Source organism: Somniosus microcephalus, chromosome 5, assembly GCF_052327205.1.
Source record: "Somniosus microcephalus isolate GS21.2 chromosome 5, FLI_Smic_1.0, whole genome shotgun sequence".
Classification (NCBI taxonomy): Eukaryota; Metazoa; Chordata; class Chondrichthyes; order Squaliformes; family Somniosidae; genus Somniosus; species Somniosus microcephalus.
This window is the reverse complement of record NC_140991.1, coordinates 89,372,221-89,387,447: the sequence shown is the minus strand read 5'-3', so window position 1 is coordinate 89,387,447 and position 15,227 is coordinate 89,372,221. Positions and strand designations below refer to the sequence as shown.

The window sequence follows — 15,227 nt, the reverse complement described above, 5'->3', positions numbered from 1 at the left end:
GAACATGGGAATATTTATTTTTTAGAATTGTGTTAATTATTTATTTATTTGGGGATTTCTCATAAGCTTATGGGATTTCTTTCATAAATGGTACCCCATAAGTTTGAGGAATCTCCCTTTGTAATTGGTTGACCTGGCCCACGTGATCCCAGGGACGCTTCCGAACCGCCTGCGTCCCTGGGATCCGTGGGCCTTTACGCAGGCGTACGCCTGGAGGCCCAGGACCCGAAGGCTTTGAAGACACTAGGTACTTCCATATTTATTTTTCAGGTCGGAGACGTACTCTGGAGGTACGCCTCCGACCGCGTATTTCGGCCTATTAGTTTACCAGATGGTGTGCTTTGTTAAACCAGAGGTGAAACTTACATTACTTCTGTTGTCTGATTAACGACCAACAATTACCAGCAATTACATGAGTTATGGCGAAGACTCTAGCATGGATTGCTGGAACATACAATCATAGCTGTATATTAGGGAAGGGAGTCAACTATTAAGTGGGAGGGAGGGAGAGAGAGAGAAATTATGGGGCAAAAATCAGTGATTTCAGGCCCCCTTTGATTTTAATGCAATTAAATATATTTTAAAAACGAAACAAATACATTATACCCATTAAATGTTCCAGTGCGTACCTTACAAATGGCGGCCACACTTTATTTCTTTTGGGAGTGTTACGGAGCTCAACATGACTAGCAGAACCCCAAAAGCATCTATTTTGTGCTCACAGTTTGTGGTCATTGTGTACAATTTCAAATTGACAAAATTGAAAAAGTACAAATAGTGTGAGATTAAAAGTAGAGGCTTCATTATACAGAAGGTTTTAACTTCACCGCGAATACCATTTCTTCACTGATGTTGGTGAGCTTACCCAAAACCTGGCCGTGACCATTCCTATTACCAGACAAACTACTTGACGCAGCCGCTCGCAGCCATCTTCGGACCAAGAATCTCAATCTGCAGTGGAGAAAGTAAAAAAAAATGCTAAGAATTGAACAAACTTCACCTCGTCTCAATCACGTGACCATTTTAGAGTAACCTACTGGTTTTAAAATTAACACATTAAATCAGCACTAGAAATTTGAAAAAATGATCAAAATAAATTAGTTAAGATTCAAAAATGGTGACCCCCAGGATGTTGATGGTGGGGGATTTGGCGATGGGAATGCTGTTAAATGTCAAGGGGCGGTGGTTAGATTCTCACTTATTGGAGATAGTCATTACCTGGCACTTGTGTGGCGTGAATATTACCTGCCACTTATCAGCCCAAGCCTGATTGTCATCCAGGTCTTGTTGCATTCAGGCATGGACTACTTCATTATCGAGGAGCTGCGAATGGAACTGAACACTGTGCAATCATCAGCGAACATCCCCACTGCATTCCTTATTGATGAAGCAGCTGAAGATGGTTGGGCCTAGGACACTGCCCTGAGGAACTCCTGCAGCAATGTCCTGGGGCTGAGATGATTGGCCTCCAACAACTACAACCATCTTCCTTTGTGCTAGGTATGACTCCAGCCAGTGGAGAGTTTGCCCCGATTCCCATTGACTTCAATTTTATTCGGGCTCCTTGATGCCACACACGGTCAAATGCTGCCTTGATGTCAAGGGTAGTCACTCTCACCTCACCTCTGGAATTCAGCTCTTTTGTCCATGTTTGGACCAAGGCTGTAATGAGGTCTAGAGCCGAGTGGTCCTGGCGGAACCCAAACTGAGGATCACCAATAACTTGCTCAGTGATAAAGAGCCGCTTGATAGCACAGTCAGTGATACTTTCCATCACTTTGTTGATGCTTGGCTGATGGGGAGGTTATTGGCTGGATTGGATTTGTCCTGCTTTTTGTGGACAGGACATACCTGGGCAGTTTTCCACATTGTTGGGTAGATGCCAGTGTTGTAGCTGTACTGGAACAGCTTGGCTCGAGGCACGGCTAGTTCTGGAGAACAAGTCTTCAGCACGACAGCCGTGATGTTGTCGGGGGCCCACAGCCTTTGCTGTATCCAGTGCGCTTAGCCGTTTCTTGATATCACGTGGAGTGAATTGAATTGGCTGAAGACTGGCTTCTGTGATGGTGGGGACCACAGGAGGAGGCCAATATGGATCATCCACTCGGCACTTCTGACTGAAGATGGTTGCAAACTTCACCCTTGTCTTTTGCACTCACGTGCTGGGTTCTGTCATCATTGAGGATGGGGATGTTCATGGAGCCTCCTCTTCCAGTTAGTTGTTTAATTGTCCACTACCATTCACGGCTGGATGTGGCAGGACTGCAGAGCTTTGATGATTGTGGGATCACTTAGCTCCATCTATAGCATGCTGCTTCCGCTGTTTAGCATGCATGTAGTCCTGTGTTGCAGCTTCCCCAGGTTGGCACCTCATGTGTAGGTACACCTGGTGCTACGCCTGGCATGCTCTTCTACACTTCTCATTGAACCAGGGTTGGTCCCCTGGCTTGATGGTAATGGTTGAGTGAGGGATATGCCGGGCCATGAGGTTACAGATTGTGGTGGGATACAATTCTGCTGCTGCCGATGGCCCACAGCACCTCATGGATGCCCAGTTTTGAGCTGCTAGATCTGTTCTGAATCTATCCCATTTAGCATGGTGGTAGCGGCACACAACACGATGGAGGGTGTCCTCAGTGTGAAGACGGGATTTCGTCTCCACAAGGACTGTACGATGGTCACTGCTACCAATGCAGTCATAGACAGATGCATCTGCGACAGGTAGGTGAGGATGAGGTCAAGTAGGTTTTTCCCTCGTGTTGGTTCTCTCACCACCTGCGTCTGGCAGCTATGTCCTTCAGGACTCGGCCAGCTCGGTCAGTATTGGTGCTACCGAGCCACTCTTGGTGATGGACATTGAAGTCCGCCACCCAGAGTACGTTCTGTGCCCTTCCTTCCCTTAGTGCTTCTTCTAAGTGGTGTTCAACATGGAAGAAGAGTACTGATTCATCAGCTGAGGGAGGGCGGTCGGCGGTCATCAGTAGGAGGTTTCCTTGCCCATGCTTGACCTGAAGTCATTAGACTTCATCAGGTCCGGAGTCATTGTTGAGGACTCCCAGGGCCACATACTCCCCACTGTATACCACTGTGCCGCCACCCCTGGTGGGTCTGTCCTGCTGGTGGGACAGGACATACCCAAGGATGGTGATGGAGGAGTCTGGGACATTGGCTGAAAGGTATGATTCTGTGAGTATGACCATGTCAGGCTGTTGCTTGACTAGTCTGTAGGACAGCTCTCCCAACATTGGAGCATGTCCCCAGATGTTAGTGAGGAGGACTTTGCAGGGTCGACTGGGCGTGCCATTGTCGTGTCCGAAGTCTGTGCTGAGGTCGATGCCGGGTGGTCCGTCCGGTGTTATTCTTATTATTGTTTTTCGTAGCAGTTGTGTACAACTGAGTGGCTTGCTAGGCCATTTCAGAGGGCAGTTAAGAGTCAACCACATTGCTGTAGGTCTGGAGTCACATATAGGCCAGGCCAGGTAAGGATGGCAAATTTCCTACCTAAAGGACATTAGTGAACCAGATGGGTTTTTACAACAATCCGATAGTTTCATGGTCACCATTACTGATACTAGCTTTTTTATTCCAGATTTATTTAATTAACTGAATTTAAATTCCACAGGTCTCCGGATTATTAGTCCAGGTCTCTGGATTACTAGTCCAGTAACATAACCACTATGCTACTGTTCCCTTAGTAGCACCTAGATCACCAAAACAACTTGTTCTGTGCTGTTAGTGCCAGTTCCTAAGCTATGGCTGATGTATAACTTACCTATTTATACCAGAGATATAAACAATTTGACATGAAGGGATTCAGCAGCTGCCCCACCAAATGCCTTCATTTTAACTGCAGATCATCTCTTACATCTCCATGACCTATAACAGCCTTTAATGTAACGTCTCCCAAATAGTACTGGAAGTTATGTGCCTTGCACTCATGTCCACTATAAACGGAGTCAATATTGGTCAAAATCATTTCAAATAAGACTCTTAAATCCATAAGGAAGAGATTTTCAATTGCTCAGTTTTGGCTGGATTCAGATCCAGGCCCAGTGCTCTAATCCTAAACTCCTCCTAAGTTTCATAACCAGGAAAATTCTGAACATCCGATAGCACAGTGACATATACTGTTAGAATATAATTAAAGTAGCGCTACTGCTGCCTATCAAACAATTACATATCTAGCTGCAGGGCAGGGAAGAAACACAATTTCTTTACCAAACTAAACAGATTCCAACACATTTCAATTGCTTACCTTGAGATTGCTATGGAAACCCTAACCACTATGCGGAATCTGGTAAAACCTCTGGAACGATGGGTAATAATCTGTAAATTGGTGTAAGATGGGTGACCCCCCATTCTGGCTATAAATGAGAGTGTCGCTTGTTCACATTCTTGAAATCCACCCAGTAGAAGTAACAGATACTTCTTCTGATAAATGAGCGCTTTTCGGAAACTCTCTGCCCGCAGATACTTTCCATAAATTCTCTAAAAGAAGAAAAAAATATTGCTGTTAAAACACCAAGGGGGAGAAATTCGGTATTGCCCCGTTTGGGGCGCTAATATTGGCAGTGCGCAGTTTAACGCCAGGCGCAATTTATCGCCACCTCGAGCGATATTGGGTAACTGCGCCCCTGAAGGTGATTGCGGCGCTAAATCAGGCGCTGCACGATAGTCTTAAGGCGCTAACCCGGCGGCGCGACGCAACTTCTCTGCGGGCGCGCGCAGCGCAGGTGCTGTCAATTATCGATTTCAACCAGACACGCTGGCGCCGGCCAGCTCTTAAAGGGGCGGATCGATTATCATCTGCAGCCGCACCCTGCGCCTCATAGGCCTCAAACTCGGCGGTAACCTACCTGTGGCGTCGACAACTGCATCAATATGGAGGGGGCCAGGGAGAGAGCGCAGCGCTTCAGCGAGGGGGCATTGGATGCTCTGGTTGGCGCGGTGGAGCGCAGGCGATCTGTGCTCTACCCAGAGAATGGCAGGAGGCCTCAACACAGCGACTACCGCAGAGCTTGGAGGGAGGTTTCCCACAGAGTCACCTCCAGCAGCATGGTTCCGAGGACTCCTGTGCAATGCAGGAAGAAGTTCAACGACCTCACTCGGGTCGTCAGGGTAAGTGCCTTTTTCAGAATCATCTTCGTCCCTCCATCTGCACCTCACTTTATGGCCAGAGGGTGTGCAAAGCCCCAATGGCCAGCTGTCATCCAGCACCCATGGCCCTTTCTGGAAACACACGCACATTCAGCACTGTGCATAATGTAAGGGCTAATCGACCATGGGAGGCATGTCATGCCAGCTCAGGGCTGCAGGTTTCATCACACCCTGTCCTTTCTCTTGCAGGCCAAGCTGGCAAATAATAGAAGGCAGCAGCATCGGACCTGAGGAGGCCGGCCTCACCTACAGACCCTTACAGACCTGGAGGAGCGAGTCCACCGGATTGTGGCAAGCCAGATGATTGGCCCCGTCGCCTCTGGAGATGCCGACCCCATTGTGGACAGCAATGGTAAGGTCATCACCTTTTTGACCTCTCTCCTTCCACTTGTTCCTCACACCAGCATGCTTTTTCACTCTCGAGCCAACTCAGAGCATTGCAGCACTCATGCATCCCTTGCTGCCACCCTGTCCTTTCGCTAAAGCCACTCTTGAACCTCCCTGCTTTCAGATGCTGCATCACCAGCTCGGGAGGCGGGCCCTCAAGCTGCCAGTGCTAGTGACTCTGGAGGAGACGAAGAGGAGAAAGCCGGACCATCCATACCACCCTCAGGCGAGCCAGCCCATGTCCAGACTGGGGAGACGCCTTTCCTGGAGGGGAGCGGGGGGGAATGGTCTGAGGAGGATGCAGCTCCAGGACCCAGTGGCCTGCAGCAACGCGAGGGGGGTAGGGAAGCTCGGGGGCCGTCTCCCCGGAGGGCGAGTCGGGCCGCGAGTGCTGCTGCACAGAGCGCAGAAGAGGTGCGTGCCCTCGCAGAAATGAGCGCCCAGGCTGGGCTGAGGCACACTGAGCTCATGGCTGCAGTGGCAAGGATGCCCGACTCCATTGAGACACTGGCAAGGAGTGTCCAGGACTTCGGAGCAGCACAGGCAAGGAGTGTGCAGGACTTCGGCGAAGCACTGGCACCTGCCACGCAAGTGCTGAGTGCTGCCACGCAGTCAGTGGCTGGTCTCATGCAGACGCAGATTGAGGCCACGCGAGCGCTCACTGCTGGCACCCTCGCTGGATCGGGCAGGATTCCCCGGGGCCCTCGCCGCGCCACAGCAGGCCAGCAATCTGTGCACCAGCCGATTGCTGCGCATGCTGCGGTGCTGCCCCATCAGAGTGCCAGTGTGTCGGCCGACCAGGGAGCTGCTGTCCACTCTCAGGATAACAGCATTCCTGATGCCACCACTGGCACTTCTCCACTGCAGCTGCCACCACCTGTAGGACAGACTGCTTCCGCCCATGCAGAGTTGGAGCAGTCAGCAGCCGGGCCCTCCAGGCCCAGAGCTGGTCCAGGCCGTCCCTCAAGGGCATCTGCGGTCTCAGTTTCGGACAGTCAGCAGGCCTCCCCCAGCCTTGCTGCAGCCACTGGGGTCCCATTACGGAGGAGCTGCAGGGCGGGAAGGGGGCAATTCCGCAAGGGAAGCAGATCACCATCGAGGGGCAAAAAGTAGAAGGTGCTGCTAAATGATGTTATTTCTTTCATTCAAGGCCGAGGATGCTGGTCTGAATGTTGGTTATGTTTTGCACATTGTCTCCAGGGTGTGAGAGCCAGTTATGTGGCAGTCTGTTTGTTTTGTTGTTTGTTTCCATTGCTTTGTCATGCGGAAAGGATACACATTTTGTTAAATAAAGAAGTTTATTTATTCACAATGTCCATGTCTGTTCTTTGCACTAATTTTTGTCTTGACTGGCTTAGGGGTAGCAGAACGGTTCCATTCATGTTCTTGGAATGGCAGAAAGCATTCTCTCAGAGGGGCCTAGGAGCGACTTGCTATAAGCCTCTGACGGACGGCCCTTGCAGTTTGTGCCTCCCTCCCGTCTTGGTGCTCCTCCTCCTCCTCTGCTGGTGCTTCAATGTCTGGTGGCATTGGCTGGGTCCTGAGGATTGCCAGGTTATGCAGCATGCAACACACAACCACGAAGTGGGAGACTCGCTCAGGTGAGTACTGAAGGGCTCCTCCGGAATGGTCCAGACAGCGGAACCGTTGCTTCAGCACGCCGATTGTGCTCTCAATGATGTTCCTGGGCGCTTGATGGCTCTCATTGTAACGTTCTTCAGCAGGGGTGCTGGGCGAACGGAGCGGGGTCATCAGCCAGGGGCACAGAGGATAGCCCTTGTCCCCAAGAAGCCAGCCTGCTGGGTGAGCCGGGGCCTCGAAAAGGTCTGCCACAGAAGTCTGGCGCAGGATGAAGGCGTCGTGGCTGCTGCCTGGAAAGTGGGCATTCACAGCGAGTATCAGCTGTCGGTGATTACAGACCAGCTGCACATTCAAAGAATGGAACCCCTTTCGGTTCTCTAGAGGCGCCCACAAAGCCACATGCGTGCAGTCAATGACGCCCTGCACCATGGGGAAGCCCGCTATCCTTGTGATGCCCTCTGCGCGCTCTCACTGCTTGTCCGGGGTCATTGGGAAGGAGATGTAATGCCGTCTCCTTTTAAAGAGGGCATTAGTCACTTGACGGATGCAGCAATGCACCGCGAACTGCGAGATGTTGGTAATGTCCCCAGTAGCGGCCTGAAAGGGGCCACTGGCATAGAAGTTTAGAGCCACAGTGATCTTCACAGCCACTGACGGAGATGTCTTGCACCCTAGTTGAAGCTGCAGATCTGGCTGAAGCAGGTGGCAGAGCTCAGTGACCACCTCCTTACTGAAGCGCAGCCTTCGGAAACACTGCTCCTCCGACATGTTGATATACGAAAACCGTTGGCGGAAAACCTTGTCAGCGTAAGGTCTCGTGTGCCGACGTCTGTAGGCCCTCCTCCATCTGGCCATGCCTGCCACTCTATCCCTGCGTCTCTGTGCCCTGTCAATATGATTGAGAAGGATGACGTTCCCATCCAATGCAGCCCCCATAGTAAGTGCGCACCGAAAGTTATGCCGGTTGAGAAGCTTACCAACTGCAAAGTTATGTTCAAAAGGCTAAAGTTCCTCAGCCAGCGCTGGCTCACTGCAGAAATGGCTCTCCGTTTGTCTCTGAGCAACTCTCTCTCAAAGAAGGTGTGGTCCAAAAATGGCTACCACCAATAATCCAGGAAGAGTCCCCTTTAAATAGCGCCCCCCCAGCCCAACAGCGACTGGGAAACGTTCCAGGTAACCTGTCCTTGTTAGTGCCAGGCGGAACGGAGGGGGGCGCCACTGAATTTCCGGTCCGGGGCGCCCCAAGGGCGTTGCACACTGAAATGACGTCATGATCTGCGTGCGCCAGTGAGCGGGCGCAACGGTTTAGCGCCGGCGCTAAATGTCCGCTCAATTTGGGAAGAGGCACAGGGTTCGCTGCGCCCGGGCGCTAGTTGGTTAGCACCCCACTTCTCGACCTCTTTAGGCGCTAATGGGTGGCACAACCAACCGAATTTTTCCCCCTAAATCTCATATTTCTGTAGTGCTTCTTTCCAGTTACACATTGACATAATTTATAAAGGTAATATACAAATGATAGAGACTCAAGGGAAGGTCTTTATCCTTTTCAGGTTAACATCGAGGCTGTCTACAACTGCTACATATACAAATCCACAATAAAGCAGATATAGATCTACACAAACCATGTTATATTCGATAAGTATGATAAACTACAACAGCAGTCAAGACAACGTGCAATTTCAATCAGCTTACCTTTATAGCTACAGTTTCAGAAACTGATCCAAGCAGTTCAGTCTGTAAAACTTCACTTCTGGCTTCTGCCTTCATTTTAGCTAGCTCTGCCTCTGCTAGTTTTAGGGCCTTCTGCAGGTTTGATTTTTCTTTATCCCAAACTGTTCTCTCCGATTTTATTAGGGCATCAACACTGTCCTGGTTATCCAAAGGTCTTCCAGATAACTGAAAAAGGGAAAAACATATATACCAACATATAGACTATTAAGAACATATCATAAGAATATCATCTGGAAAAGTGACATTTTCCTAACTTAAAAAAAAAGTTTATGGTTTTAACTCTCCGGTTCCTCCCCAATTGTGTTTACCACTAGTGGCAGTCAAACAGCTGTACATGTCTAGCTGAAGGGCAGGACAGAATTATTTCTTTACCAACTCACATGGATTCTAACATTGAGATTGCCATGGAAACCCTGGCTACTGCGCAAAAAGTGGCAAAGCATCAATTACACATTTAGCCAGTTCTTAGACTGGACATTTCTATCATGCTCCATTTCATGGAAGGATGGAAAAAAAAACCCAAGTGGAGGTTTGTGGTAAACCACTGTTTGTATTCCACTGTGTACATGCCTCGGCTGACTCCTCCCATGAATCCAGGTATAAAGGTGACTGCTCCACAGCCCCTTTGTATTCTGGCCCGGTCGACCACTCGAGGCACACCTTCATTCTCTTGTTAATAAAAGCCTGTTCGGATAAGTGGGAGGTGAGGGTGTGTTTTTTGCTCTGTTTTGTTCCCCACTCCCAGGCTTAGACATCACTGCGGAGGCGGAGCAGCGAGACGAGTCAACCAAACAGGCTCCACAGACAGTATTCAAGGAGGAGGTTGGTGATCAGCTGGTTGGTTGGTTTTCTTCCTTCTCTTCTCTTTCATACCTTTAAGTTGGTAAGTCCTATTGAATAGTGGTGTGATATTATCATATATATCCAGGCAGGGTCTTCATAACTAATAATAAGAAATTAAATTAATTATATAGAATGGAGCAGGTGATGTGTTACTGTTGCGAGATGTGGGAGCCGTTGAACCCCATTGAGGCTAACGGTGATTACATCTGCGACAAGTGTTTGCTGCTAGAGGAACTCAAGTTCCATGTTATGGAGCTTGAGACCGAGCTTCGGACACTGCGACACATCAGGGAGGGGGAGAAGTTCCTGGACTCTATGTTTCAGGAGATGGTCACACCTATGAAGTTAATTACTGCAGATGTAGTCCATGGTCAGGGACAGGACGGTGTGACTACGAGTGAGGAAGGTACAGGGATCCAGGATGTAGTGTTGAAGGAGACGCAGCCCTTGTTCTTGTCCAGCAGGATCGAGGTTCTTACTCCCTGTGAGGGCGGGAGCGGGGACTGCAGGGAGGATGAGCAACCTGGCCACAGCACCGTGGTACAGGGGGCCATTCAAGTGGAGGGAGTAAAAAGAAATGTTGTAGTGGTAGGGGATAGTATCATTAGGGGGATAGATAGGGTTCTCTGCAGTCAAGAGCGGGAGTCCCGAAGGCTGTGTTGCCTGCCTGGTGCCAGGGTTAAGGACATCTCTTCTGGGCTGGAAAGAAACTTGCAGTGGGAGGGGGAGGATCCAGTTGTCGTGGTCCATGTTGGTACAAACGACGTAGATAGGACAAGGAAGACGGTTCTGTTAAAGGAGTATGAGCAGCTAGGGGTCAAATTAAAAAACAGAACCTCAAGGGTAATAATCTCTGGGTTATTACCTGAGCCACGAGCGAATTTGGCTAGGATAAATAAAATTAAAGAGTTAAATGCGTGGCTCAAAGACTGGTGTGGGAGAAATGGGTTTTGCTTCTTGGGACACTGGCACCAGTACTGGGACAGGAGGGAGCTGTTCTGTTGGGACGGACTCCACTTGGCCAGTGCTGGGACTAGAGTCCTGGCGAATCATATAACTAGGGCTGTAGAGAGGGCTTTAAACTAATTAGTGGGGGGGAGGTTTCTAGAGAGCAAATCATAGAAATGACAACAGAGAAGGTCATAGACTTAGGTAGCAGTGGGGGAATTAAAAAACAGAATGTGTCAGGAAGGGACAGAAGGTATGGAGTAAAAAGTAAAGTACTAAAAAGGGAAAAAACAGGAACTAAGTGTTACAAAACATATTTGAAAGTTCTTTATCTGAATGCACGTAGCATACGTAACAAAATGAATGAGTTAACGGCACAAATAATGACATATGGGTATGATCTTGTGGCCATTACAGAAACATGGCTGCAGGGTGACCATGACTGGGAATTAAACATACCAGGTTATTTAACAATCAGGAAGGACAGGCAGGAAGGGAGAGGAGGTGGGGTGGCTATGTTAATAAAGGAAGGAATCACTATAATAAAGAGAAATGATATTGGGTCAAAGGAGCAGGATAGTGAAACAGTTTGGGTGGAGGTAAGGAATAATAAGGGGAAAAAAACACTAGTGGGTGTAGTCTATAGGCCTCCGAACAGTTGCAACTCTGTTGGACGGAGTACTAATCAGGAAATAGTTGAGGCTTGTAATAAGGGAACAGCTATAATTATGGGGGATTTTAATTATCATATTAACTGGACAAATCAAATTGGGCAGAGCAGCCTTGAGGAAGAGTTCATTGAGTGTATTAGGGATGGGTTTCTTGAGCAGTATGTAACTGAACCGACCAGGGGGCAAGCAACCTTAGATTTGGTCCTGTGTAATGAGACAGGATTAATTAAAAATGTCCTAGTAAAGGATCCCCTTGGAATGAGTGACCATAACATGGTTGAGTTCCATATTCAATTAGAGGGTGAGAAGGTTGGATCTCAAACAAGCGTGCTGAGCTTGAATAAAGGAGACTATGAAGGTATGAGAGCGGAATTAATTAGAGTGGACTGGGAAAATAGATTAAAGGGTAAGACGGTACATGACCAGTGGTGTACATTTAAGGAGTTATTTTACAACTTCCAAGAAAAATATATTCCACTGAGGAAAAAAAGGGTGTAAAAGAAAAGATAGCCATCCGTGGCTAAGTAAAGTAATTAAGGATAGTATCCGACTAAAAACAAGGGCATATAAGGTAGCCAAATCTAGTGGGAGGATGGAAGATTGGGAAGTCTTTAAAAGACAGCAAAAAATAACAAAAAGATTGATTAAGAAAGGGAAGATAGATTATGAAAGTAAATTAGCAAAAAATATAAAAACAGACAGTAAAAGTTTCTATAGTTATATAAAAAGAAAAAGGGTGGCTAAAGTAAATGTTGGTCCCTTAGAGGATGAGACCGGGAAATTAATGGTGGGAAACATGGAGATGGCAAAAACACTGAACAATTATTTTGTATCAGTCTTTACAGTAGAGGACACTAAGAATATCCCAACACTGGACAAACAGGGGGCTCTAGGGGGGGGAGGAACTAAATACAATTAAAATCACTAAGGAAGTGGTACTTGGTAAAATAATGGGACTCAAGGCGGATAAATCCCCTGGACCTGATGGCTTGCATCCCAGGGTCTTGAGGGAAGTAGCGGTAGGGATTGTGGATGCATTGGTAATAATTTTCCAAAACTCACTGGACTCAGCAAAGGTCCCGGCAGATTGGAAAACTGCTAATGTAACACCCTTATTTAAAAAGGGTAGTAGGCAGAAGGCTGGAAACTATAGACCTGTTAGCCTAACATCTGTGGTTGGTAAAATGTTAGAGTCCATTATTAAGGAGACAGTAACGGGACATTTGGATAAACATAATTTAATAGGGCAAACTCAGCATGGTTTCATGAAGGGGAAATCATGTTTAACAAATTTGCTTGAGTTTTTTGAGGAAGTAACATACAGGGTGGATAAAGGGGAACCAGTGGACGTAGTGTATTTAGACTTCCAAAAGGCATTTGACAAGGTGCCACACAAAAGATTATTGCTCAAGATAAAAAATCACGGGATTGGGGGTAATATTCTGGCATGGGTGGAGGATTGGCTCTCTAACAGAAAGCAGAGAGTTGGGATAAATGGTTCGTTCTCAGATTGGCAACCAGTAACTAGTGGTGTTCCGCAGGGGTCAGTGCTGGGTCCCCAACTCTTTACAATCTACATTAACGATTTGGAGGAGGGGACCGAGTGTAACATATCAAAGTCTGCAGATGATACAAAGATGGGACGGAAAGTAGTGAGTGAGGAGGACATAAAAAACCTGCAAAGGGACATAGACAGGCTAAGTAAGTGGGCAGAGATTTGGCAGATGGAATACAATACTGGAAAGTGTGAGGTTATGCACTTTGGCAAGAAAAATCATAGAGCAAGTTATTATCTTAATGGCAAGAAACTGGAAAGTACTGTAGTACAAAGGGATCTGGGGGTCCTGGTGCACGAAACTCAAAAAGTTAGTATGCAGGTGCAGCAAGTGATCAAGATGGCCAATGGAATGTTGGCTTTTATTGCTAGGGGGTTGGAATATAAAAACAGCGAGGTATTGCTGCAGTTGTACAAGGTATTGGTGAGGCCGCACCTGGAATACTGCATACAGTTTTGGTGTCCATACTTAAGAAAAGACATACTTGCTCTCGAGTCAGTACAAAGAAGGTTCACTCGGTTAATCCCGGGGATGAGGGGGTGGTCATATGAGGAGAGGTTGAGTAGATTGGGACTCTACTCATTGGAGTTCAGAAGAATGAGAGGCGATCTTATTGAAACATATAAGATTGTGAAGGGGCTTGATCGGGTGGATGCGGTGAGGATGTTCCCAATGATGGGTGAAACTAGAACTAGGGGGCATAATCTTAAAATAAGGGGCTGCTCATTCAAAACTGAGATGAGGAGAAACTTCTTCACTCAGAGGGTGGTAGGTTTGTGGAATTTGCTGCCCCAGAAAGCTGTGGAAGCTACATCATTAAATAAATTTAAAACAGAAATAGATAGTTTCCTAGAAGTAAAGGGAATAAAGGGTTACGGGGAGCGGGCAGGAAATTGGACATGAGTCTGGGTTCGGAATGGTCATGGCCCTGTGGGTAGTGGAGCGGGCCCAGGGGCCGTGTAGCCTTGTTCTGCTCCTACTGTGTTCTAATTCTGTTAGATTTCAGGAGATGGTTTTATTCCTGTTCCTGGCTGGGGTGGAGATCGCCTTTACAGAAGGTAAGTACTGCAGAAAATATAGGGACAGAGTGATCTCCTGGAAGAATTTCGATCGCCTAGATGGGTCGGAGAGGAATTTCCCAGATTTTTTTCTCCCAAATTGGCCATTGGGTCTTTATCTGGTTTTTCGCCTCTCCCGGGAGATCACATGGGTTCGGGTGGATGCAGAGTGATAGAAGATTTGAGGTTAGGATCAGATCAGCCATGATCTTATTGAATGGTGGAGCAGGCTCGAGGGGCCGATTGGCCTACTCCTGCTCCTATTTCTTATGTTCTTATGTTCTTATGTTCTTACTCGCTTAATCTCAGTCTTTTGAGTTATTGATAGCGCAACGCATCAATTTTATTAACAAGATTTTATAATGGAGAAGATCCTCACACCAGCATGCCTAGACTTAGACCATCGGGAGGCGGACGCATCCACCAAGTTTACTCACTGGCTGAGGTGCTTTGAAAAATTCCTGATCGCCTCTGCTGAAACGGTCAAATCGGACGAGGACAAACTGGATGTCCTGACCTCCAAAGTGAACCACCGAGTGTACTCGGTCATCCAAGACGCGACCTCGTACGCGGATGCTATCAAGCTCCTCAAGGACCAGTACACGCGCCCAGTGAACGAAGTGTATGCCAGGCACCTTCTGGGGAGTCGTAAACAACAACCTGGGGAATCGACCGAGGAATACCTTCAAGCACTGTCTGTGCTTGGCCGGGCCTGTGGTTGTAAGGATGTAAAGGCCGCCGTGTACACAGAGGAACTTATCCGGGACGCTTTTGTAGCGGGCCACAGGTCCAATTACACCCAACAGCGACTGTTGGAGCAGAGTGACCTCGACCTCAACAAGGCCTCTGAACTCGCACTATCATTGGACGCAGCCTACCGGGGCATGGATGCCTACTCCTCTGCACCGTGGACGCCGCGGGGAACGACAGCCTGGGACACGGTAGGACCGTCTCATAGCGCCGTGCCACCCCAGCCACATCCCAGCAACGGCCCAACTACCGCAGCAGTGTCCCAAGGCCAGACAGCAGTGCCCCAAGGCCAGAAATGCTACTTCTGTGGCCAGGCCAAACACCCCAGAGCGCGCTGCCTGGCGAAAAATGCGATCTGCTCGGGCTGCGGGAAGAAGGGACACTACGCCAGCGTCTGCAGGGCCAAAGCCACCCCGAACCACAGCAGCGCCGTGTGTGGGCCGCCATCTTGGGCCTCCCCAGCCATGTGCGAACCACCGGAACAGCAGCCATTTTGGACACCTCCAGCCACATGGGGATCATGGACGCCGCCATCTTGGACAACA

General features: G+C 48.4%; 1 protein-coding gene across 5 annotated transcripts in view; it reads right to left on the bottom strand.

Moving 5' to 3' along the window:
- Positions 1–15,227, bottom strand: part of akap9 (A kinase (PRKA) anchor protein 9) — a 316,455-nt gene that overhangs the window by 13,708 nt on the left and 287,520 nt on the right. For all 5 annotated transcript variants that reach the window (XM_085987959.1, XM_085987955.1, XM_085987956.1 and 2 more), the window contains 3 exons: positions 8,818–9,021; positions 4,256–4,488; positions 866–951 (listed from right to left, as the gene is read on the bottom strand). In XM_085987959.1, coding sequence (XP_085844085.1) covers positions 866–951; positions 4,256–4,488; positions 8,818–9,021 — 523 coding nt within the window. The remainder of the gene's footprint in view (positions 1–865; positions 952–4,255; positions 4,489–8,817; positions 9,022–15,227) is intronic.